The sequence below is a fragment of the Xiphophorus couchianus genome, chromosome 8, assembly GCF_001444195.1.
Source record: "Xiphophorus couchianus chromosome 8, X_couchianus-1.0, whole genome shotgun sequence".
NCBI classification, from domain to species: Eukaryota; Metazoa; Chordata; class Actinopteri; order Cyprinodontiformes; family Poeciliidae; genus Xiphophorus; species Xiphophorus couchianus.
The window spans coordinates 17,523,042-17,547,719 of NC_040235.1; the positions used below are offsets into that span (position 1 = coordinate 17,523,042).

Genomic DNA, 24,678 nt, shown 5'->3' on the forward strand with positions numbered 1-24,678 from the left:
ATTTAAAGTTATCAAATTGGTGACTGTATGAGCTTGCTGAAGGGGGGTTACCAGGGGTCAAAGTTCACCTACTCGCCATGAAACACGAAACTCTTATATATCCTGCACAGAAACTCACAGAGACACCAAACGATCAGTGATTGATCATCAATAGGTGTCCTAAAATACCGTGTGGTGAAATTATGACATCGCTTAGGCCACGCCCCCTGAGAACAGGAAGTGTCATGTTTTACTGTGAACGGTCGCTATCTTAGCCCTTTGACCTAATCAACATGAAACTGTGTCCAGAGACAGAAGACATGTTGGTGTGTTGTGGATCCAAGCCCTGACCGGCTGCGATGAAGCAGCTGGGTGTGGCGGCGTGGCGAAGTGACCTGTAACGCCGATGCCATACGTTTGCTTCTAGATTCCACATGTTTCGACCGAGCTGCACCAAACTTGGCCTGACTCATCCTGGTGTGATGCCTGACAATGCTATGTCATCATATTATGACGTCATCTAAGCCCCGCCCCCTCAGAACAGGAAGTGCCGTTTTTTTCCTTGGAAAGCTCCGTTTATGGCTCTCTTGACCTAATCAAGATGATTCGGATGATAAACTCTGTCAATGCTCGCTGCTGGCTGAACCGTGTGGGCGTGGCCAAATGGCGAATATCAGTCCCTCGCCATATGCATACGTTTGGCTCTTATTCAGGCATAGATCATCCGATTGGCGCCAAACTGGATATGTATGACCTTTGTTCACCTCTAAAGAGCCCAACGGGTTTGAAATGTAATTTGGCTCCACTGCGCCCCCTAAGTTAATACATGGGTTGTATCTCCTCGACGCATCGACCGATCTGCGCCAGATTTTTCGACAGTCGTCGGGCAGCGCCGCCGAACGCATTCAAGCGTATCGCCCGGTGGACGGGCGGGGAAAACGCGCGACAGCTTCTGCGGCGGCTGTCGGGCGGCGGTGCTGGAAACTGCGGCGGAGCTTCTGCGGTGGGGAGCGGGCTGCGGCTCTGGAAACCGAGCGAGAGCTTCTGCCGAGGCCGGAACCCCCGCGGTGGCCAATAGGCCGGAGCGGCGCTTGCTGCGAGGGCCGCCCGAGGCTGCTTGCAGCTTTAATTTCCATTACTTCTTTGCTTCTTCCTGGTTTCCTAGTTCCTCATTGTTGTTTTATCCTGACTTGCTTCAGTGTTCCTGGTTTTGTAAGTTGTCCGTTTTATTATTAAAGAAAATTCAACATGATCTATACTCCCAATTCCTGTCTGCAATCTGGTCTATCCACAAACTCACTGTCCATGACAACAGGAAGCAATCATTCATCAATAGCCAAAATCCCGGACTTCCTGTTCAAAACAAAAAAGCAAAGCGTAATGCAAGGTGCTGGTTTTTACCAGGCTACCTCTAACGATGTCAATACTTCATTCTTGAAAACTAAGAGAATTGCCCTGTACAGTAGTTCTTAAATAAAAGTCATATATTGATGCTAATGGAGATTATATATAGGACTGAAACTGTCTACGTCCCATTGCAGTTGTATCAGACACAAGGAAATAAATACATGTGCTGTTGTAGTGATTATTGAATAATATTTCTTGAACCTCTTGGGAAATTATAGCTTGGATGTGTTGTATCATTTAATGTCTGTGTTTTTATTGATGGTAGGAACATTTTAGAGCTTGCTCTATTATGTATTTGGCTTTGCTGCTCTATCAATCTCCAATATGGTCTTGCCAAGTTTGCTGATTCACACATGTGCATAACTCTCATGGTTACACACTATATTAAAGGGTAAATAAAAAAAACTGAAATATCTCTCAAATTTGCTTTATTAGGATTATTTTAGAAACAGAGTTTCAGGGAAGAACAACAACATACAAAATTAATTACCAAACTTCATTCTCAACAAATTAAACCACTTAAAACAGTAAAAAGTTGCCCATGTGAGCACAAAGATAACACTACAGGGTTAACAAGTGGATGAATTGACATTCTGTTTATTTTCACTGTTGTGACAGATACAAGGGTTGCTTTAACCCAGGCAGTTTGCACATTCCCTATCCTATCATATCAAAACGTATGTCAGTTCTGCAAATAAGGGAGGAACCGTATATTGATAACAGTGTGCTGAATATTCATCTGGAATGTATTAAGTGGTGAGACACCCTGTCTTCAGAACTGACAACCCCACTACACGGTCTGAAGATAATACCATGAACACAATACAATGTCAACATGTCAGTCCACAGATTTGTTATGTTTTTGGTTCACAGAGGACTTAGAGGACAAAGGTCAAGCAGGGTGAAACTGCAATGTGACCAGTATGTGATGTGACATGCATTGTCTCAAATCACTGGAATAAAAAGTCAAATGTTTTGAAATACAAAGAGATGCATCTTGTGCCCTGTTTGAATTGTCTCAAGAAACACACTAGGTTATGGAATGATTCAAAGAAAGACTATCATATAACACATACAAAAACAAAAAAATTGTAATACATGCAAGTTAACCTCTCACCATATTGCACAAATTCTCAAGTGGCAATTTGTACTGGCCCTCTTTGTTTCTGTCTCAAAAAAAAAAAATGCACATGTGTATAAAGGAGAGAAGTATGCTACACATATCCCAAAACTGGTTTGGAACAGGTCTGAGAATGAAGCTGAACAAGAATAAATAAAACAGGATATTTTTATAGAGCCAATATTATGCTGTTTGGACATGAGTTGTTCATTTTGACCTCAAACTAATATTGAAAATATACCTATTTAGATTAGAAACAGGTGAAAATATATATATATGTATTTTTTTTTACATTTTCAAATGCTGTTAGAGCAGTTAAAAGAACTAATAAAAATATGTCAATGCACATACGGAGGGACGTAGAAATGCTAATATTAATCATGCTATAGAGTCTGAATGGTCTGTATTCAGAGCTGACTTAAATAAGAGATTAAAAGATACATTCAACCATTTATATGAAAAATATATGTATATATTTATATGTCAATCAAATTTAGAGAAGCAAATTTTTGTGATTATAAATTAATTGTAAATGTCTTGTATAGCGCTTTATCAAGTCCAGAGGACCCCAAAGCTCCTCCCACTACATTCAGTCATTCACCCATTCACCATGAATGTGTGAATATTAGTTTTTATAACATACAATATCATTCTGCTCTTATGTATTATTGTGCAATAACTATTACAACAAGGACGACCTTTGAAACTAAATGACATTTGTAAATGTGAATACTGAGTCTTTCAAAGGGTTGAACAGCCTTTTGATAGAGAGGCAAAATAAGTCTAAATGAATGGCAGGTTAAGGTATAACTGTTATCAAGGTTGTTTCACTTTGCAAAGCAAAAACAAAATCATGCTTCATTCAGTTTGCTTTTCAAACTGAATGATTCATAAACGTCCTGTTTAGTCCAACGAAAATCTTTTCAACTCAATAATGCCTACAAAACAGAAAGGACAATTGAGAATAGCTATATTCTGAAAAAAGGAAAATCAATACAAGGAAAGAGGGTATAATAATGATCAAATCTTGGTTTTTAAATCTGTACAACAAAAAGAAATCTATAAGGTTAACAGTGTAATGAAAATCATAACACAAGACTTGTTTTCATCATACGAAGGTCTGTTCCACAGACCTAAAATGTGCACAGTAGGTTGGTAAGTACTGGTGAAGAACTGGTGTTACTGGTGACAATGGGTATTGTGCAAATGAAAACTGCTGAAATTTAACCTCAACACTATTGGGGGGGAGGGGGTACTCCACCTGGAAGAAAGAGCTGGATGAGTGTTAAACAGTAAGATGCAACAGTGTGATGCCTGGAAATCGAAATGCAGTAACTTGGTGAATCTCTACAAACACTACTCAGCTCTGAATACAGGAGTACATATTGGAAAATGGTACTCCACAATAAAATAGTGATGCATTCTCAGCTCATGTAAGTAAAAAATCCATGTTATCTACATTAAGTGTCTTCTTTCATCATTTAGTTTTGCTGATTTATCACTAAATGTAGTTCAAATCTAATCTGAAATGAGTGCTATGGAAAAACAATATGATGACACTTATTTATCCACTGGATAACAAGACAATGGCATCATAAGTTTATTTTGTGAGCTACAAATGGCCCATAGGGCCACTTTAGGGTTTTAATATGGTAGCAAGAAATGACAGTAAATTAAAAAGGAAAAAAAAAAAAACAATAACTTCACTACAGAAACCTAGTTTTAAGTTTTACCTTAGCTCCAGATTTCTACTCAATAAGAGGTAGCAATAAAACCATGGTCCATGGACTGCAAATTAGTCTAACATCATACAAGGTAGTATTCCTTTGTCTATTTGGAAATGCCAATACACAGAACGTCAGATCCCTTGATGCTGTTGATGAATTTCTCTGGACTGACCTAGCACATAACCCGTCATATTTTTGTTTCTTAAATGTTCACAAAACATCTTTTCATCTGCTTTTCAAAGCTTGTCTTTGGACCGGTTTGTCTCCTGGATAACTATTATTGTGCTCCCATCACACAAGCACAATTCATTGGAAAGAATGTTGTGAATTTCCTGTTAGCTCTTGAGGGGATATGGTTTGTTTTTCCTGTTGCTGGGAGCCAATTTTTTTTTTTTTTCCCTTTTTGGCCTCTGTAACATCCTGGCTGAGGAATTTGAATTTACAGAGAGGCTACAAAGGAAAGCATTACAAACTAATATCAAAACTTCGGTTACTCATCATTAATCCTTTCTCCACATCTAACTACAGTCTCCCAGATCAAACCCACTTTAGACATGGTATGTCAAATACCATCAATTGTGCTTTTAAAACAACAATTTAAACAGAGCAGGGTATAAAGAAATGCTTTTTTAAGGACTGATGCAACAAAAAGCTTGAAACCCATCAAGATGACACAGAAGGGATGGTGGCCTGCTAGTATAACCTATAATGATCTTATGCCATGCTGCTAGTCGGTGTGCTTTGAGTGCTTCCGATGCTAGCATTCGCGCTGCTATTCTCGGAGGGTGATGTGTTGGAAGAAACAGGTTGTCGCTTTGCTCTTGAACAGGGACATCCTAAAAAAGAAGGCAGATGCTGATTAGAACCTGATCACAATAATGAAAAAAAGAAAATCACGAAGAACAGCTATACGTCTTACCAGGAAAACTGGCAGCAGTTGACCTCATGTCAAGTCCAGCTGGGTACCCTGAGTTTAATTCAAAGAGTCTAGGCTTATTCGGTTGGGTCATTTGACAAATTGAAACACAATATCCAAAGAAAAGAAATATGGAGAACAGCAGTAAACCTCTACCCTCATGGCTAAGGATAAAAATTTTACAAATATTACAATAAATAAATACCTATGGGAAGATAAAAGTAATCAATCTTTATTCTTTATAGGAAGCAGAAGCATTTTATAAAAGCAGCAGCTAGTTGATGCTTTTGTTTTCAGATAATGGTAAAGATCATTACAAGAATCAAAAATGCTGCAAATAAAAGCATGCACATGTTTTTCTTTACCCTTTTTTGAATGGAAACTATTTGGGCATAATTATGCAGTATTAGACCATTTATGGTTGTTAAAATGTAGGTGTTAAATGTGGGAAACATTGTTATCTGAGCTAGTGAGAATATATTGAATAAAAGTGCCCCAGGTTTATGTAATCGTTTTTACACAGTTTATAATTAGCAAAGGATATAAAACAGAACATGCATTTACCTGTTTTAATCTTGATAAACCACAATGCTCCAATAAGTAACACTCCAATCAGGAATCCTCCAAAAGCAATTCCAAGAACACCTAACAGGCCAAAATCAAAGCATGGCTGATCTGAAAGTTCACAAAGCAAAAAACAAAAAAACAGTGCAATAAACCTTTAATTAAAGAACAGCAATTGAATATGATCAAATTGTGTTGTACTAAATGTAAAGCTACACAATATGGGAGGTTTAGTTTACAATTACATCATGCCTTGTAGTATGAAATGGATCATTCAGAGTGTAATGCTAAATCTTTCAATTCTTCCCTTTTTGTTTGAAATTACAACCAAATTTCAAACCTACAACCTGATTTGGTTGTAGGTTTTTGCATCTTTTTATATTTGGAAACAACTGGCCAGCAAAATTGGTAATGACTACTGGACAGTTTATTTAACATAGTTAAATATAGCTCAGTTGGCATTTTTATGTCATCGTCCCCCTAAATTTTATTGCACATATGACGCAATGGTGGCCATTGCAGTTCAAATTTTAAAATGAATTTAAAAAATAATTGTATTTCAATGAGGTTATAATTAGACGTTAGTAGCGGCATGTTAGCAAGTATAAACCTAGTTTGTCTGTGTTCAATTTAAGGTCAGTTCATTATTAGAAATAGGTATGCCCCAATACCACTTCTAAAAAGATTGACTTATAGTGTAAAGGCAAAGGCTCTCCAACAAAATGGAAAACATATATATATATATATATATATATATATATATATATATATGAAAATCTATAAAGTGATATCTTTGCAGAGTAGTTATTTTTTAGGTGCAAGCTGTACACTGGGAAAAACTAGGAAAGCATAGCATATAGTTACTGAAAATTGCTCAGGCATCTGAATGTAGGCTTTACACTGGAAAGCCATTCTCACTTTATAGCTGTTTTATTATGATAAAACCCTGACTATATTTTCTTGAGAGGAACATCAATTTTGCCTTTCCATCAAATATTTTTCAACCCTATCACCTCTATAAATGAATAATGAATTAAGGGCTTTCATTTTTGTGTATTAAAAAAAAAAGATCTTGGATGTTCCTGAAACCTTTTGTATTACTGTCTAGTTCTTTTCATCAATTTTAACACTAAGAGGGGTTTAGTGTTTCACATGTTTGCGTGTCTGACTGAGAAGAATCGATTTTAAAATTCTAATTTGCAATAGCACCATGTAAGCTGTCAGAAATCTCCACCAAAGGAGAGACACAGTGCTTGTTCTGAATTGTATAACAATAGAGACAGTGTGCAAACAGATGCCTTTTTCCTCTCTACTTGGCTTGCTACCTGTAAAGATCTTCTCCAAAGCAACCAGAACATTTCTAAGAAACTAATCATCACCTGCACATGAGTTTCTCTCACCTGCCTCTGCAGCCTCCTGTTTCCTGCTGAAACAAGCTAAGTTAAGTTTTGTAATAGGATTCATAACTCAACTCATCTGTTGTTTAATCTGACTTAAAGGGGTACACATGGGACAGAAAAAGCTGTTTTTGTTGAAACATAAACAATGGGTGAATTTAAACTGAAGCACTGAGGAAAGTATGATGGAGTGAGATAATGGAATCATTTGTTTCTATTAGTAGAACATCTTCAGGTAAAAATAAAAGCACTCTGAAGCATCTAAAATATACACACTATGTTGTTTATTTAACATTTGTGTATTAATCGCAAAGCATAAAGCTGCTTCTATTCAAACAGAAACTCTGATAGTCAACCTTAAATTACTCTCAGGGCACTGAAACAGTGACATCTGGTGGCCTTAAATACTGACTGCATTCCAACCTCGTTTGTTGATTTTAAATTACAAAGGAACATTCCTTGTCTCTGAATTGGGAAGAAACATCACAGCATCTTGAGACAGCCTTCCTCAGAAACTTGTTTTCTCCAATCACTGGCAGTGTTAGTTCGTATAAGTGAGCCTTTGACAGCAAAGCTGAATAAACAGTTGCAGGAAACAGAAGCTGCAGTGCAGGTGGGGAAGTATGGAGGGACATCAGGCCTGCGCCATGACTCCCTGCCCCTGGTATGAACACTAGCAAACAGGAAGGATTACTGAATGGAGCAGTCACTGCCGCTTGATAAAGACTTGGAAAACAATGTCGCCTGCTAGTTATGCTTATTTATAGTAATTATTCTATCGCTGTCATAATAAACTGAACTTCATGAAAAGGTTTGTCAGACTTACATAATTTGAAGAAAAAGTTGTTTTTTGTTTCTTCACAATTTTGACACCTTCAGTGACATGTAGTAAACAAATTAAGCGATTTCATCTGAATTCTGCAGCCAAACTCGGATAAGTGTGAAGAGAATGGTGGCACATGTAGTTTGTATTTAAAAGACAGTGTAGTTACTAAGTTCATTCTGAAATATGGGCTTGTGTGAAAGTACATGCCCACAAAATTCTGAGAGCTTCTGTTAGGATATCTTTTTTTAAATTTAACAAGGTGCGTAAAATGTGTGAAGAGAGCTAATGACTAAAGGAATAAGTGAGCCAACAAATTAATTTAGAAAACTGATTTGCAGATTTGCTTTTCCAAGAAAAACTTTATGAATTATAATGAAACAGAAGAACTAACAAAAAAAAAGATTGACTACAGCATCTGGAAGGTTATTTGCAATGAGCCATACTGCTGATAAAACAGAGAGTGCTACATTACTGAACTGCTGCAAAATTTAAGCTAAATAGCATGGCATTAATTTCCTTAATATTTTCAGTCACAGATTTTGCTTCTCTCATTTTGAGAGAAACACATCCTTCTTTGAGACAAAAATGTTCATCAGTCTTTCAGTGGCTCAAAGCTCACCAATGTGTCTGGACATCAGAATAGTCAGACTTTTTGGAAGCACAAAGGAGTTTAGCCTACCCCCCGCCTGCCACTGTTTCCCCTGAGGGCTGTTACGTGTGATGGTGGCCACAAGGTCAGCCTGCAGACCTTCCTAAAGGACGAGGCCCTGCCCTACAGCCGCTCACTGGCTTCATTGAATATCCTGTGTTCGCTGCTATGACAATCACCCAGGCAGCATTGTGTGTGTGCTACAAGCAATTAAAGGAAAAAACTTCAGCACATAGTATTACTCAATTACTAACTGACTGACTGGCTGACTAGCAGTTTAGTCCAGGGCGCATGAAAGGCAAATTAAATGTTATTATTATTTGTGTAGGAGTTTGACAAGTTTGTTACTATGAAACAAACAACTATGAAACATTTTTCAGATAATTTATGAAAATCAAGGTAATAAAAAATAAATAAATAACAGCAATAATGATAATAATAACAGTAATAAACTTCTCTCACCCTGTGGTTGGCATGACTGCATAACCTCCAGATTCTCCTCTGCTGTCCTCACTTTATCCTCACAGATCTGTGGGTAATATAAAAATAAATAAATAAATAAATAATAAAAACAAATTCCCTTTTTCAGGAAATGAGCTGAAAAACTTTTTCAGCAAATGTGACTAGACAGTATTGTATACTACTTGGACAATCACCATAGACAGACTAGGGATAATAATATAACAACTAAGTACAACATTTTGCATTGAGCACATCAATAATACAATGTCATTGCTATAACGCTGCTTTTCACTTGCAAAGTTGAAAACCAAAAATACCCACAAAGACAAAGCAGAATATTGAAGGAGTGAACAAAAAATAAGGGCAAAGCAAATAAAAGGAGAATCCACCCGGGATTTCCACAGGTACCAGGCTCCAGGCAAAGCTTGTGAAATATTTCCCTCAATGTATGAAAAAATAATCATTTATGATTATGGTAATATTTTCAATAATTTCTCAGACCCTAAAAAAAGATTATTCAAGACACTTTAGATGTAAATACCTCTAAGCTGAAATTGAGATATTCATGCATAATATGCAGAATGTTTTGTGCCTCTGCTTTCATTTAAAACACCTGAAAATATATATTTTGCCGAAAAGCCGTTGTGAAATACCCACCTCAGTCTGATATGACTGGTCAGAGGAACATAGCTTGACAGAGCATCGTAGAACCCATGTGCTGGATGTCCCCTCTGGCATCTGATCTAAGGAGAAGCTGAGCCGAGCACTGTTGTGACAGGGGTCTACAGTGCAGGACTCTAAGATGATCGGGAGCTCTTTCTCTGCAGAGGAGGAGGCCTTTGGCCTCATGCTGCAGCCAATCACCTTGAGGGCCATTTTCATGTCACCTATAGTGTATGTTGATATCTATAAGGAACAAAGAAGATATTAAATAAACTGCAGGGAAGCAACACAACTTTCAATAAAATGTAAGCAAGAGTTGCTTTTAGCAATCTGCAGCACTTTAGAAATTTCATTTTGTGATCTCCTGGATGAGTCGTCTAAGTACTCTTAAAGTAATTTTGGTAGCCTTACCCTCCTGATTATATTTACTTCTGTTTCATGTTTTCCATTTGCAGCAATGGGAAAAATGGCATTAAAACAAATGGCGTTACTAATGACAGTAGTTTTTTTAGTAATGAGTAAGCTAACAAATTACTTTTTCTATCTTTACAATGGTCTTTCCGTTGCGTAAAAATGTGACAGATTACTTTGATTCAGCACAGAGAAGGTGAAAGCACTAGACTTGGAGCTCAGGGTAAGAAGAATGTGCTACTGATCGGCTGAGGAAGAGTAAAGTAGACGTAAATTAATCATAACATCACATTGTTCAACGAAAGTAGTCCACAAGAATGACGATGTGGCTGCTAGCAGGCGCAGACTAAACCCAGGTGAAACTAAAATAAGCCTGGCATATTAAGCAGATGGAGTGACCCTGTCTAAGCAGAGCGAAGCTTTATTTCACTTATACAATGTAGCCACAACAATAGTGTACAGAGTTTTCGCTATACACTATTGCTGAGAGTTTAGTTATTGATTCTGTTTTGTGAGAAACATTGGAATATGTATTTTAAAATCCTAGTAATGCCCTGGGTAAAGGCATTGAAACCCCTTCCACGTTGATAGATGTTAAAATGAGTTGATGACTGTTTCTCATTTGTTATTTCTTGATTATGCATATCTAACAATAATCCAGTTTGGACAAGAAGTGTAGTTAAACTAAAAATATGAGTTTATTTACCGTTAATAAATTATTTGATAATGGTGGCAATGGCTTTTTCACATTGTGCATCAATATTTGAAAACTGCATATTTTTTGTTTGATGCTAACATTTTGTTCAATGATCTGAAACATAAAAGACTTCAAAGAACCAAAAACAGATAAAATATGTAAATTACATAAAAAAAATAGGATATCAATGCATTTTCACAATGATACATGATTGGTCAAATTTTATATGGTCAATTGCTCAGTGATTACAAAGTAGCAACCTGTCGTGACATTTTAGAAATGATATTCAGCCGATGGTTACACTGTAAAAAAAAAAAAACATCTCTAATGTACAGTAAAATACCAGCAGCTGTTTTATCACAAACATAAGTTAAAATTCTGGCAACCACAGAATTTTAGTGCATAAATACAGATTTTACCTCCACAGCTGCCAGCATTTAACTGTAAATTAGAGACTTTTTTTTTCTTAACAGGGTCATGTTTGCTGCTTTTCGTTCACTGTCATAACTGGACTGTTTGCTAAAATATCAAGGTTGGTGCTAAGTTTATCACACTGATGATCTCTGCAATTTCAATTAATTTGTGAGTGTATTTGTAAAACACAACTATTAAAATAGAAAAATAATACATGACATGAGTGGGAAAATGTGGCTTGTAAAATGCTATGATTTGGGTCGTCAGAAAAATCGTTAACAAAAATCCTTACCAGTGCGTAGATTCTCTTGTTAGTCTGCAGTCTGGTTAGAGGGTCTAAGGGAAAGCCATAATCTGGGGAGGTGTACAGATGGATGTTCAGAAGCATCTGATTTGGGGCATCAGTTGTTTTGGGAATCATGCTTTTTGCCATTTCTTCTCTGACTGAAGGAAATTGCTCTAAAAAGAAAACAAAAGCAACATTTACAATGTCTGTCAATAGTGCAGCACTGGCTTCCCAGCTTTGTGCATCTATTTTCTGTATTTCTTTACAGCTTATTTTTCTCTGATAAGAAAGAAAACCAAAAGTCATACCTGGTAAACTGTGTTGTTTTTCAATCACTAGAGAAATGGTTGATGCATCCAGTGTTATTTCACTGTAGCTGGTGAAATAACTGACTTTAAAATATTCCAAAGCCATTTTCTGTACAACCTCTGCTTTGTCACCTCTCACTGTACCATTATATTTAGGTAGTGTAAGTTTGTTTGGGAAAGCTTGTATCTGGATGTCGTTGTTAGACTATAGGAAAAGAAGACAATAAAAATCAATTCTTAATAATATATTACAACAAGTACTTGACAAGTGCCGAATAATAAAACGAACTTCAGAAATCCTAGAAATTGTTCACTAACACAATCAACTTGATTGTTTTGAGTTGGACAGAAATTTGTTTTAGAATAAATTCCATTATACTGACATTTTCTAAAGGAATACGCATAACATGGAAACTTACGCCAAGCTTCACAAAGCCCGTGTTGAGGAAGGTCCATGTGGTGCCCTGAGGACCTCTCAGGAAGAAAGAAATGCCCTGAGTTTTAACGAGCAAGGATACATTGCTGCCATGTGGAGAAAAAAAAGGATTATGAAAAAATATTTGGTAAAAATTGAGGATCATAAAATTCTGTTTCTTAAAAATATAAAGGTTACCGAACAGGAGAACTATCTGGAATGTTTATGACATGAATCTCCTCATGGTCTGGGTTTTGTGATTTCAGTGTACAAGACGTGATCTTATCTGGAACCGTTTCAATCTTCATAAAGTGCTTTTCTGAGATGTCTTCATTGTTAAGTACACAATCCATAGGACCAGTTGTAGGCATGTTTTTAGGTTTAGTTCCTACAAACAAACAAATCACAGCTCATTATTAAACATTGAATAATACAGCATTTTATTGGAAAGTTAAGTTTAAAACATAGGCACTGTGCAAAGTAATGAGAAAGTTGATGGTTACCACAAAGCAATAAACTAAATCTATTTAAAAGTGTTACTGAGGTTAGTAGCAGGTCTTAATGAGAGTGTTGTTCAGGTAAAAGGTTTCAGACAAGGTTGCTAAATTTGATTAGGCACTTTACAGTGTGGACAAGAAAAAAAAAACATTCTTAGTCTTATTTCCTTTTAACCCTTGTAAGGTGTTCATAATTTGATTAACTTTGGGGTGTGGGGGATCTTTTTAATCTTCAATATCCTTTTTACTATGTGATGTTTCTTTTTCTGCTCTGCTGGCTGTTCTTTTTTTTTGTTAAATAACATGGCATAGTATTAAAGTGTAATCTGTATAGTTACATAAATTTGATCACGTATGTCAGGCTGTATATGAATATTTGTGTCGTATGTCTGAAAAGTTACTGCTTTACAAAGCAACTGTAATAAAAATAGATTTGTAGCCAACACACATGTATTGTTTAGGACCCAGCTTGATGCATTAGTGATTGATTTAACCATTAAACACATAATGTAATGATGACAAAAAATGGGAGATTTACTTGCAGTTACCTTCATACAGGTGAACATGTGGTAGTAATACCATTGATCCCTGTTGTATTCAGCTGTTTATGAGGTCAGCCACAGACATATCTGTCTATTACATTTTTCCAAACTCCGTTTGGGTTTTGGAAATGAACTAACTTATTTTTCTCCCTCTAAATGCTCTGGTTACATAACGCATAGTTACTGCATGTTCCCCACTGATAACATTTAACTTTTCTTACCAATTATTTTCCACAGTATCTCTATGACGACAGCACATTTGTAATAATAAACTCCAACACTTTGTCGGAGGTAAAGCGATTCAGTTCATCCCGTTAAGGGGCATTTCACTTTAGAACAAATTGCAATTACTGATTGGACTGTTGCTGACAAACACACTTGATAGATTGACATGTGGCGTTATACAATTTTGAGGATCTTCTTAATCGAGTATTCATGTCGTCCATGAAAGAGACAAACTCTAAGATCGCAAGGGAACCCGAGGTTACTTTCTCAAACATTGTTAAGGTGGTTAAGAATCAGTCTGGTGATTTTCCCTCGAGATGCTGACTACTCTACCTTTTTACCTGTGGAGTGACAGACCTGAATTCTGGTGCCAGTCTGGATCTTTGGTAGTGAGTTGTCAGCAACATTTCCTTATTTGGTTTTTAATGCTGCGCTGTGGGTTTTTTATATGTCCTATGATTATACAGTTCATGTGTATGCACTGGACAAATTTCTTGATAAGCCTCTGCAATGGCAAGAAAAGCTCTTTGTAAACCCAAGCAAAGTTAAACATTTTTCTTACCTTGTGGTTCAATTAGTGTGATTTTTTCGGGATTTTTAACTGTAGTGAATGAAGTCACACCCTCAAATTTTTGCTCTGCCCACTTGATCAGCTCCTCGTTTTGATGGGGGATTTCTTCTTTGTGGATATTGTTCTGATGTGGACTATACAGTGTAATTGTGGAATTATTTACCTGTAAAACACAAAACAAATACAGCATTTCATTAACTGCAAAAACACAGGGGTGGATCAATGCCTTTCTTCTCATCATGTTCCTTTGTCATTCTCATCCACTCCTTTTTCTTATCCTTCACTAAACTCTCCCTCTATTCTCTGAGCGGGGCTATGAAAAAGAAATGTTTATTATGGTTAAGTGTCCACGAGCCGAGTTGCACAACCTCTTTGGAGCCAAGGTCTTTCCTTTGCTTCCTGAGTGGGGCCAGGAAATGGGACCTTTTTTAGCTTTGTGCGTCACTATAGTCGGCTGGAATCTGGCTCCATACAAGGTATAAATATACATCCATCTCATTGACTAGACACTGTTGTTTCCTTGTCTGGATGAATGGGAAGCAAAGAAGTTTGCATGTTAGGTTTCATGGATTAGTGAACAGCAGCAGAAATGTAGTGTGGGTAGTGTCTAAGTTGGACTTATGCTTCCAGAATGCTGAGAGCAGCAATGGTTTCCTAGTGTTACAAGTATCTCAGTGCATTAAAAAATCTCTTTCAACTAAATAATAAAATTCTGAGTTGCTTCTCTTTTGTTCCAGGGTTTGAAATGCATAATGCATATTAGATCCTACCTCAACAACTACAACCTCCTCAGTCTGTTATTCCACAGATGCTTGGAGAAGGGATTCAAAGGGCTAAAAATGTTTCTGTCTCTTAGGCGGAAATTTGTTAAGAATTAAAAAGATGTTTAATGAAACACTCGTAATGTCACTGAATTATCCTTTAAGTTACAATGAATTGTCTATTTTCTAAATTTCTAGAAATCTTTATCCTGGCCTGCGGATGCGGGTTTGTGTGCATGCCTTTGCGTCCCAAATTCAGAGCAAATGTTGTAAGTCGAGTATGCCAGAGGGAGTCGTATCTCTTTCTACATAAATATTTGATTGATAAGATCAAAAATAGTGTGGAAAGAAACTGAAAACATTAAAAAGCAGGAGAGGAATTTACAACAGAAACAAGCAGATGGAGGAGTTGTCAAAACGAAGACATGAAGAAAAAGGTAAAGAGCCTAATGTCATGGAAATTGAATCACATTAGTGTCAGCAATATTCTACATGCTACCAGAGATTTTGAAAGCAATAGCCAGAAACAGTACCGGTGTCTAATGGGAATGACAGAAACAACTGATCTTTTAATTATTTCGTATTAGTCATGAGTAATGTTTTGTACATGTTCGGTTCCACGTGACAGGCCACATAAAAACTGATTTACTTATAACACACAAGTGTAGGAGTCCAATAATATTTCCCATAAAGAATGAAATGAGAATAACTCACTTTGACAACCACTGAACTGTTATTTACAGAAAACACGACTGCTCACAAGTCTTCGCAAAAAGCCACTATCCTACTGGCTTTTTAAACAACCTTGAGTGTTAGCGGCAGCCTCGGGAGGCCAAGAGGAGCTGTGACACTGAGACATGCTGTCAAGCTGTTGACGTACTTTCTCGGATGCTGAACAGATGTTTATTCTCTTACAATGCAATCTGCTGCAAAGCGCTATTATCCCCCAGTGATAGAGCTCATCTCACAACAACATCCTGCCGTCACAGGGAATGTTGTCCAGGCTCCTGACAGGACACGATACAGGATGTGGTACCATGCTGCTGTCAGCATATCAGTAATTGTTGACACGCCTGCAAGTGTGTCATCACATTGATTGGACAGCTGTTATTCCACTTAATTTACACATGTGTGATGTCTTCAGTATGTCTGCACAATGTTCACAATACTAGGAAATATTTTCAAGACTGCGAGAGCTTCTGTAAACACACAAAGAGCGAATGAGGACAAACTGCTGAAACTTCAAAGTAAAGTATACCATTCTGAAAGCAAATGTGGCTTAATGTTAGTTTTTAAAAGACTGAAGAGATCATAAGATATGTCTACTGCGTCTTGCAGAGTCTTCAGGCTTCCTGTTAAAAAGGTGTTTTCCCTTCCACCCTCACTACATGTATGCTTAGGATGAAGGATTGCAGCAAATGTGAGCAAGTGTCCAACATTGGTACATACTCAGCCAGGAGGAGTGACTGCTGTAAGTCAGAGACTCGATGAAATCTGCTGGGTTTCTGGAAATGGAAACTTTTCTAGTCGTTTAAATAAATAATAACTTGAATTTGGCAGGCTTGTTTGATAATTAGGATGGATTTGGAACGTATCTCTCTGTATGATTTGAAGAAATTTCCTTTTCAGTGTCCTGAGACAACATGTATAGTTTGCTGTCACTATATAAATAAACTGAACTAAAAGTTATAGTATCGTTTAACGTTTAAACATTCCCGTCATTATCAGACTAGAATTCACCAGTAAAACTCTTTACTTGTTTTGCAGTGTTATTTCATTCATTACACATACATCTGATTATTTTGGCAGTTCAATTCATGGACTTTTTTTTAATACGTGATCAGTGTATAAAAGTCTGAAACTACATTTACTGGTATATTAATTTTACAGTCAATTCCATCACCCCCACTAGTTACTGGCTACTTGTTGGTTTTATAGTGTGGATAATAAAAGCACTAAAACAAAAACTGCTTCTCACAGAGCAAGCCTTTGAGAAAATCAAAGTGGTCTCAGTCTTCCAAAAGAGTACTGCACAGCTGTGTCATTTTTACAGTATGCAAAGCAGCTGGCACTGGACTTTAACACAGGAAAAAACTCCCACAGTAATAAAATAAAGGACATTCATGCAGTATTAGTGTTTCAACAACAGCATAATATTTGCTAAAAAGACCCACATGATCTACAGTCCAAAGCAAAAGTATTCACACTTTTGTGAATACTTTTGAGTAATGATTCAACAAACCATTATTGAATGTGTTCGTATAATGGTTTAGACCTATGTATATTCATGTGTTAGAATAGTCTAAAGAAGACTTCCTCTGTCCAGTCAGAAATGTCAAATTATTTTGCAAAAAAGAATGCAAAATATTTCGATCTGTAGATGTGCAAAGCTGTTGAAGACGTACGACTATTGACATTTGGCTGTAACTGAAGTGAAAGGAAGTCCCACAACATATCATGGGGACAGGATACAATTGCATATCACATTTTTTAGTAAAAGTTTACCTCCACCTTCGAATATACACTGATTTGGGCTGGTTTTTGACATAAAACACAAATAGAATAAAGTCTGTGGTCGTAAAAAGCTTTGGTTAAAATAGATTTTTTGAGAAACACAAATAAATCAACAGATATTACATGCTGAAATATTTCCAAAAGAAATACAAACATGACTCTACTTATAGAAAGTACATATAGAAAATCTCAGGGGTGCTACTCACATAAACGTTCACGCCTTCGCAGGGGTCGTAGTAAACATAAGCCGTTTTTGAGGATGAAATGATAAGGATCACTGGTTTTGAAATGTTCATCTGAAGACTGAAGAATGAAGTATCCTGGCAAGACAAAAATAGACAGTGACACATTTCAGTTCATTTGAGTTTTTATAATTGTAATATCAAAGCACACAATTACATACTTATTGTTAAAGTTATTAGAATTCAAATTCTGCTCAGCTTTAAATATGTGTGTGTATTTTTTTTCTTTTTGCTACATCAGAATTTTACTTCTTTTTTTTTATAAACCTCTCCCTTATTTGCAAACCTCCCGATCTGCCCTTAAATTACCAGACATCAAGTTGACAGCATCGAGGGGACATATTGTGCTTGCTGCGCCAAGTTTAAAAATATCCCCCAACGGTAGTTTAATTCGGTAAAAGTTTGATTCCTTTTCTCTGTGACTACAAATCAGTGAGGGACGTGACAATCCCTCCTGGTTTTCGCAGCTGAGCTCTGAAATGTCACCATTCCACATGCTTCTCCGCCGAAAAAGCCGTGCCAGTCATCTGAGAAGGGCTTATATTTGGTGGAGGCATGAAAGCTTTCTTTCCTGTCTGCGTTTGTATTGATGCAGACGTAAAATGAGGTAATGCAGCTTTGCTGTGTTATTACACCTCTGTGCTGTACAAAGGGGGAAAAGGTAATTATTTTCCTTGTTGTGCAATGAGCTGTAATTTTTTATAATTTATGTAATGTGCAGCCAAAGTATTGGCAAAACGCAAGCATTTGTAGTCATCATTTGTGAAATGATAGTGAAAACTTCTATGTTTTCACTATCATTTCATATATTTCAACCAGTCTTCCCATATACAGTATGTCTAATCTCATCAGAATTGTGCAGAATATAAAACTCCTTAACATAATTTACCACATAATGTAATGTCTCATCAGCTATATTTTATTCATTGTAACATAATGGTGATGTGATTTGCTAATCACCACTACCGTCACTCTATGAATCAGCCTTAATTACTATGCTCCACATGTGCGTGGGGTAAAGCTGGAACTGCTGAGTTTTATGGATGCAAATGGCGCTGAGTGGTGGCGGAATAATAAATTGGAGTTTAGAGATATATATTTCCAATCCAACTTAACACCAATAAATCCGTGTTCTAATTACTTTTACTTCTTTAAGAGCCAAAAGATAATTGGATTTAGGAGAAGTGAAAGATTTGGGTTTTTATTTCTTTTCTGTTCATTTGTAATCAGTTCAACATTAAATCTCAGCTTGACGAAAAAGGGGAAGTTTAAAAAAAAATCCTGGAAAGCATCTCGTCAGAGTGATGTTTTTTTTTTTTTTTTAATAAAGAAGTTACTTTCAGAAATTGAAATGTTTCCCTTTGTCCGCATTTGATAAATTTAAATACCTAAAGTTCCACTTTTTGAAAATATGTTTATTGTAAGACAAGGACTGTTGTTCAGACAATCAACACATTGAAGACACAGCATGAATCCCTTCTATTGAATTTATTTACTCGCTGCCTGACATCGCCAGAGCAGAAACTAAGACAATTGTTACAATTCCAAGCTGGAGCTACACAGATTTTTAGGCGCCTGCAGAGCAAATTAGGCCTAAGGAGACTGAAGTCAAATTGCCTGTGAGCCAGACACAGATGCATTTTTTTTTGCATCTGTTTGCAAGCTGAGAGTTAACAGACGGAAGGAGGTGTTATCCTGCATGCATACAGACATACACTAACAGTGTTTTGTGCATAGTGGAACTGGAGTAATGAGTGCATCTAATTAATGGTTTCAGTTTCCTCTGCGGGAAAAAAAAAAGAAGGCTGTGCATATGTCAGCGTTTGCTCCTGAATTTATAAACATCTTGGTCACTTATAAAAGCGGATTGTCGTCACTGTTTTCCCCTCAGACGGTCTGAAACCATTACATAGCTCAAACTGGAAATGTAGATGCGTTGCATAAAAAAGGCACATGATTCTATGCAGTGGTTGATATTAAGTCAAACATATTTTTTAGAATCAGTTTAAAATATATGATTAGTACAGTAGCAGTTAGAACAATGAGAAAGAGAAATTTGTTTTATGAAAAAAGTGCATTGCTTTCTTTAAATGATGTCATGACAACATGTTCTTTTTTTGAAATATGAAGCCAATTCAAGAAATATTCATATGGAATCTCAAATTTGAAGGGAAATGAGATATAAATGAAACACTTCAGTAAAGTAACAAAATATGAAAAAGAAATAAATTAACCAAAACATTTTACATTGTTTGAAAACATACTTTGACAGATTAGCTTTCTTTTGGGGCACTGGAGCATGAAACCTTAAAATATTTCCATGTGCCAACACCTACACATGGATAATGCATAGGATGCAGCGTGAACATGGCCGAGAGTCAGAGGTAATCATGTTTTGATAGAATACTGTGCAGAATATTTATTATAGCCAAAGATGACAGATAGATTGCCCTAAAGAGTTACTGAAAAGAAAGAAAACCTCAGTTGTTATTTAAACATGAGTCTGAACTAAAGAGTTGTGTGGTGCAGCAGCGCGGCATCTGCCAAGAAATACCTCTGAGGATTTACTTCAGTCACGTTACATCTGCATGCAGTAAATGAATGAATGGCATTTCCTGCAGAGCCACTGCACCTCATACAGAGACACCTCGGTGATGTTTTCTTTAAATACTCCTTTCTAATGAGCTTCATTGTTTTTCAGCCTAGTTTTGTGACTTTGTTCTTGAACTTTGACCCAGATCGCTCACCTTTTGCTGCTTTTGTTCCTAAGCTTTCAGGATACAATTGTTTTTCTCTGAATCTTTTCTCTTTTTTTGTCAAGGGCCTTTGCTGATGCAGTTTCCAGTTATTCTTTTGGCTCTCTCTCCCCTAAGTTGTGTCGGCTCCATTGGTCTAGTCTCGGCCTGGTGCCAAGACACCAAGCCAGTGTGTGACATCAATGGGTCCAGCACACAGGCAGCACCACCCAGGAAATTCTGCTGGTTTGTGCAGCCGCTTGATGCTCCTGCTATAATTCAGCAGTGTGGTCAGACTGTGATAGTCAAATGTCTCGGGTGGGTTGTAAATCAATAAGAAAATAAAAGGATGAGGAAAGAGGTGATAAGGAACTCTAAAGGACAAAGAAAGGTGCAGGGAGAGTAAAACTCCCCGCTGACTGTACAGTTTTCACCATTTTTTTGTGTGTTTGCTGCATTTTGTTTTCTTTTTTCAAAAGATTAATTAAGAGTTTTCTGTAAAAACATCTTATGACTAATTTATTATATATTTCACTTGATAAAACATCCACTCCAAAGACAAATCCATTCATCCACCCATCCATCCATCAAGGCCAAATGACTCCTATAATTTCAACGTTGGAGTATAGCCCCTAAAATATATTTAATAAAATGAGATACTTCTTAGAGAAGAAGTTGTTAGCTGTTGCCAATTCATTGTACCTAAACAGATGACATGTCAATATGTCACTGTAGTGCTGCTGAAAAAAAAGAAAAATCTGCCCCTTCACAGATTTAGGGGATTGAACCATAAACATCTGCTTAATCACAGTCAATAAACGGTTCAAGAACTGAAGAGGCAGAGTCGCCAATGTGTCCCAGAAAGTCTTACTTCTGAAGAAGGATTTTGCTCAGTTACCTTTCAAAATTACTAAAATGGGGTTGGATTTACTCATAACGGGGAAATCATGGAATAGGATTCAGTTTTAGTCCCATTTGAGAAAAAGATATGATAGCTCTCTATTATGTCCTCTGCATTACTAGGACTTTTTCATTGTTGAAACTATATTAAATATTGAAACTAAGTTGGGAAATAAACTTTGTATGGACCTATCATTCATGCTCACAGCCAAAGTAGTTACTGTAAAATGCAATACCTAGCTTGCCACACTGATTATAAACTGCAACACTTTTTTAGTTAAGAAATAATCTTTCAGGTTTTCCAAGAAGCATCTGAGGGAAAGATCCCTGCAATGATTTAACAGATAAAATGGATTAATGAGATTACACAGTATTGCACCATCATAGTCAAAATGAAGAGAGCTACTTCAATCCGTGTGAGAAAACTGAATATAAATCCTGAAAAACTAAACTAAAAATACCAAACAGCAGTTTAACAAAGGTTAAATGGAAGTCCCATATATAGTACAAACAACTCGCTGATAAAGGAATGAATAATGTGAGCTGACCGACAGCACCGGGCAGTGAAAAATGTGCTCTAGCAGAGCAATAACTGCACATAGATTAAAAGTTTTCTGAAGTAAGTTCTCAATGTCATTCTTTAAAGAATTGCTTAAAAATCAAATTGCCCCAGTGTGCTGTCAACACTTATTTTGTGTCTTTTTACTTTAGCAGGGAAATCTTTTTTTTTTTTTTAATGCAGTCAAATTAAATCAACTATCATTTGAAGAGGCCAGAGAAATGCTGGCGCATTGGGAAAATCTGTAGTCATTTCTAGTGTCTGAAAAATGTCTCCACTATCTGTCTGATAGCGTTGGATATGGAGTGAAACTCTGTGTGTTATATTTTATGATGTCAGGGCATAGTTTGTGGAGTCATTTCAACATGAGGATTAGTTTGTGTGCAGCATATTGAGTCAAATTCACAATCAAATGTGTTTGAACAAAAGCATGTTTCATTATAATTCAGTAATTTTTTCATCTTACAGCCTTGGTCTGCAGTTTAGCTGCAGCAGCTTCCCTATAAGCTCCATTATTAGCATTCATTTTATTCCTCCTGGGCAACATCAAGCTGTCAGTGTTGAGTTTATCAGCTTATCACATCGCATGGCTCAGCTGCTCATTTTGAACTGGAATAAACCTCTGCACATAATACAGAGCCACATATTTGACCAAGAGCAGACTAATTCAACAAAAGTTATCCTTGATTACATCTGAGCTCATTATGTTGTGACAGCGAACCAAAATGCACCTAGTCAAGAAGCAGTTATTAACCTTGTAGGTCACTGTGCATTTGTGAACAACAAAAGGCTTGTGTGTCTTTTCTTTATACAGCAAAAGTCCAACAATTCTGTGACGGTGTCAAGAGGAATCTACGAAGTGTCATAAAATTTTTTTTAAAAAGTTATGTGACTATAAATTTCAAAGCAACCTCGGTTTCCATGACACCTGAGGCACAGGCTTATTGCCTTCATCCCATGCCGCATTGATGCAATAATTCATGCAAAATGAGGACAAACTAAGTATAGAATGCATATTCTGTGTTCTACATGGAAATACTTTTTCCAACAGGTTTGCATTAAAAATTATTTTTTCTATGCCATGACAATTGTCCAAGACGCTGAATTTTGACTCTTCATTAGCTGTTCAAAAAGAGATAAAAGAGATGAAAAGAAATACATTTAAACTAAGGTTTAAATATATCCCCTGTGTGTAATGGACCTAATTAATATCTGAGTTTAGCTTTTTTTACTGAATAACAGAAATAGATTACATTTTAAGGAGATATCTCAATATGACAACATAGAGACATATTAAGATGTCCCTATATTATTAATTAATAATATTATTAATATTATATTAATGTCTTGGATGCCATGTAATATGCAACAAAATGTACTGATAACTTTTGTGCTTACTGTACTTGGGGTACTCTTTTAAAAAGAATTGTAAAGGATGTGAAATGTTTTCCCTATCTGTCCATTGATTTCAGACTGCCAAGGATATAAACAAACTTCAAGTGTGTTGTATTTCTATGTATTTTAATAATGTAATGGAAAAAGCTGAAGCCACTTACATCAAGGTTTATTGAGAGAATGAGGGGAAAAGGGAGTGGGTATTACGGCATATGTGTCTCCATGCTGGAACAATGTGGAAGTGGGTCATTACTGATACTGGTTTTAATACACATAGTTTTTATTTTGCGGTTGGACTTAGTGAAACAGAGGACAACATTGTTGACATGTAGCAAGAATGTTCTTGATTTGTATTCCTGCCTGATCTTGTTTCTCTTCTATGGGTTTACATGTTTGCATAGATTCTCTCAGGGTATCCCTGCATCCTTCCTAAAGCGTGACTTTTAGATCTATTGTTCTCACTAAACCTCTTTCATGTGGGCATGTTTGACAATCTGACCAATGACTGACTACCAAAAAAAAAGGTTTGCGTAAATACTCTTATTCTAACACTCTCCATAGTTCCGCTTGTACAAGCCGAGTACAGGCAAATCTTTCAGAGATTTCAGACTAACAAAAATGAAGTTAGTCTGACACACGCTACTTTTTTTAAATAAAAGATCTTGTTCATTTATCTTTATTTTGTGGTAACAATATTCATGTCTCATTACAGCTGAGGTAAACAGAAGAAAATGTCTTCTTTGCCAGTATTTTTGTTTTTATTTTAATCCTAAAAGGATTTTATTTAATTTCATTTTTAAGATGAAAAAAAATTTCAATTAAATATTTGGAATTTTAAAATTAAATACAATTTTTTTATTTTATTTATTTTTTACTTTGCTGTTTGGATGAAAACACGCAATCCGATTTGCCAGAACACAAATCAGCTTAAGCTGCAGCAACTATAGATTTATTTTTTTCTGACGCAACGTTTCAGTATAGCAATAATAATCTTGCATTCACCTGCTGACTGAATTTTATATCTATTTCACAGATTGACTGAGCTGTTTATAAGACCTTTCTCCCGAAAATACTGCAATGGTGTATTTGCATTCTGCTCATGGTAGCTTAATGGTTGACTTGTTTGGATTTGCTCATATGTAATCTCAGTTTTGTACAACTCAGACAGTCTTACCCTGGTCCACATCAGGTTGAGGATGTGGACCTCCGCTTTGTCTCCTCTGACAAAATCGGTCCAACAGCCCATCAGCATCTCTCTCACGTAGCTCTCCTGTTGTTGTTGCGGTCTGCATGTCTGAATTGATGCTGAAAGAAATCAAATGTAAATGATCATGCAGTGTCAGCAGTATTTTTTTACTTTTTTTGTCTCCCGCATAAAAACAGAACTCATTGTATTCTCTTGTCAAGGTTTTCACTCCATCTACAACGGTGCTGTCACATTTTGGCATACCGACTGAATGAAAACCTGGGTGTATGAAAGCCAGAAAGCTATCATT

General features: G+C 36.5%; 1 protein-coding gene across 3 annotated transcripts in view; it reads right to left on the bottom strand.

Annotated features, from left to right (window-relative positions):
• Positions 1-1,797: 1,797 nt before the first annotated feature.
• The window catches only part of eng (endoglin), a 40,002-nt gene continuing 17,121 nt past the window's right edge, over positions 1,798-24,678 (bottom strand). For 2 of the 3 annotated variants that reach the window (XM_028025541.1, XM_028025542.1), the window contains exons 3-14: positions 24,357-24,487; positions 17,558-17,671; positions 14,068-14,239; positions 12,440-12,629; positions 12,246-12,348; positions 11,827-12,031; positions 11,525-11,691; positions 9,705-9,953; positions 9,048-9,114; positions 5,714-5,824; positions 5,153-5,200; positions 1,798-5,069 (exon numbers count right to left, since the gene is read on the bottom strand). In XM_028025541.1, the coding sequence (XP_027881342.1) occupies positions 4,948-5,069; positions 5,153-5,200; positions 5,714-5,824; positions 9,048-9,114; positions 9,705-9,953; positions 11,525-11,691; positions 11,827-12,031; positions 12,246-12,348; positions 12,440-12,629; positions 14,068-14,239; positions 17,558-17,671; positions 24,357-24,487 (1,679 nt within the window). In that variant the 3' untranslated portion in view covers positions 1,798-4,947. The remainder of the gene's footprint in view (positions 5,070-5,152; positions 5,201-5,713; positions 5,825-9,047; positions 9,115-9,704; positions 9,954-11,524; positions 11,692-11,826; positions 12,032-12,245; positions 12,349-12,439; positions 12,630-14,067; positions 14,240-17,557; positions 17,672-24,356; positions 24,488-24,678) is intronic. The other variant, XM_028025543.1, reaches the window with a different exon arrangement.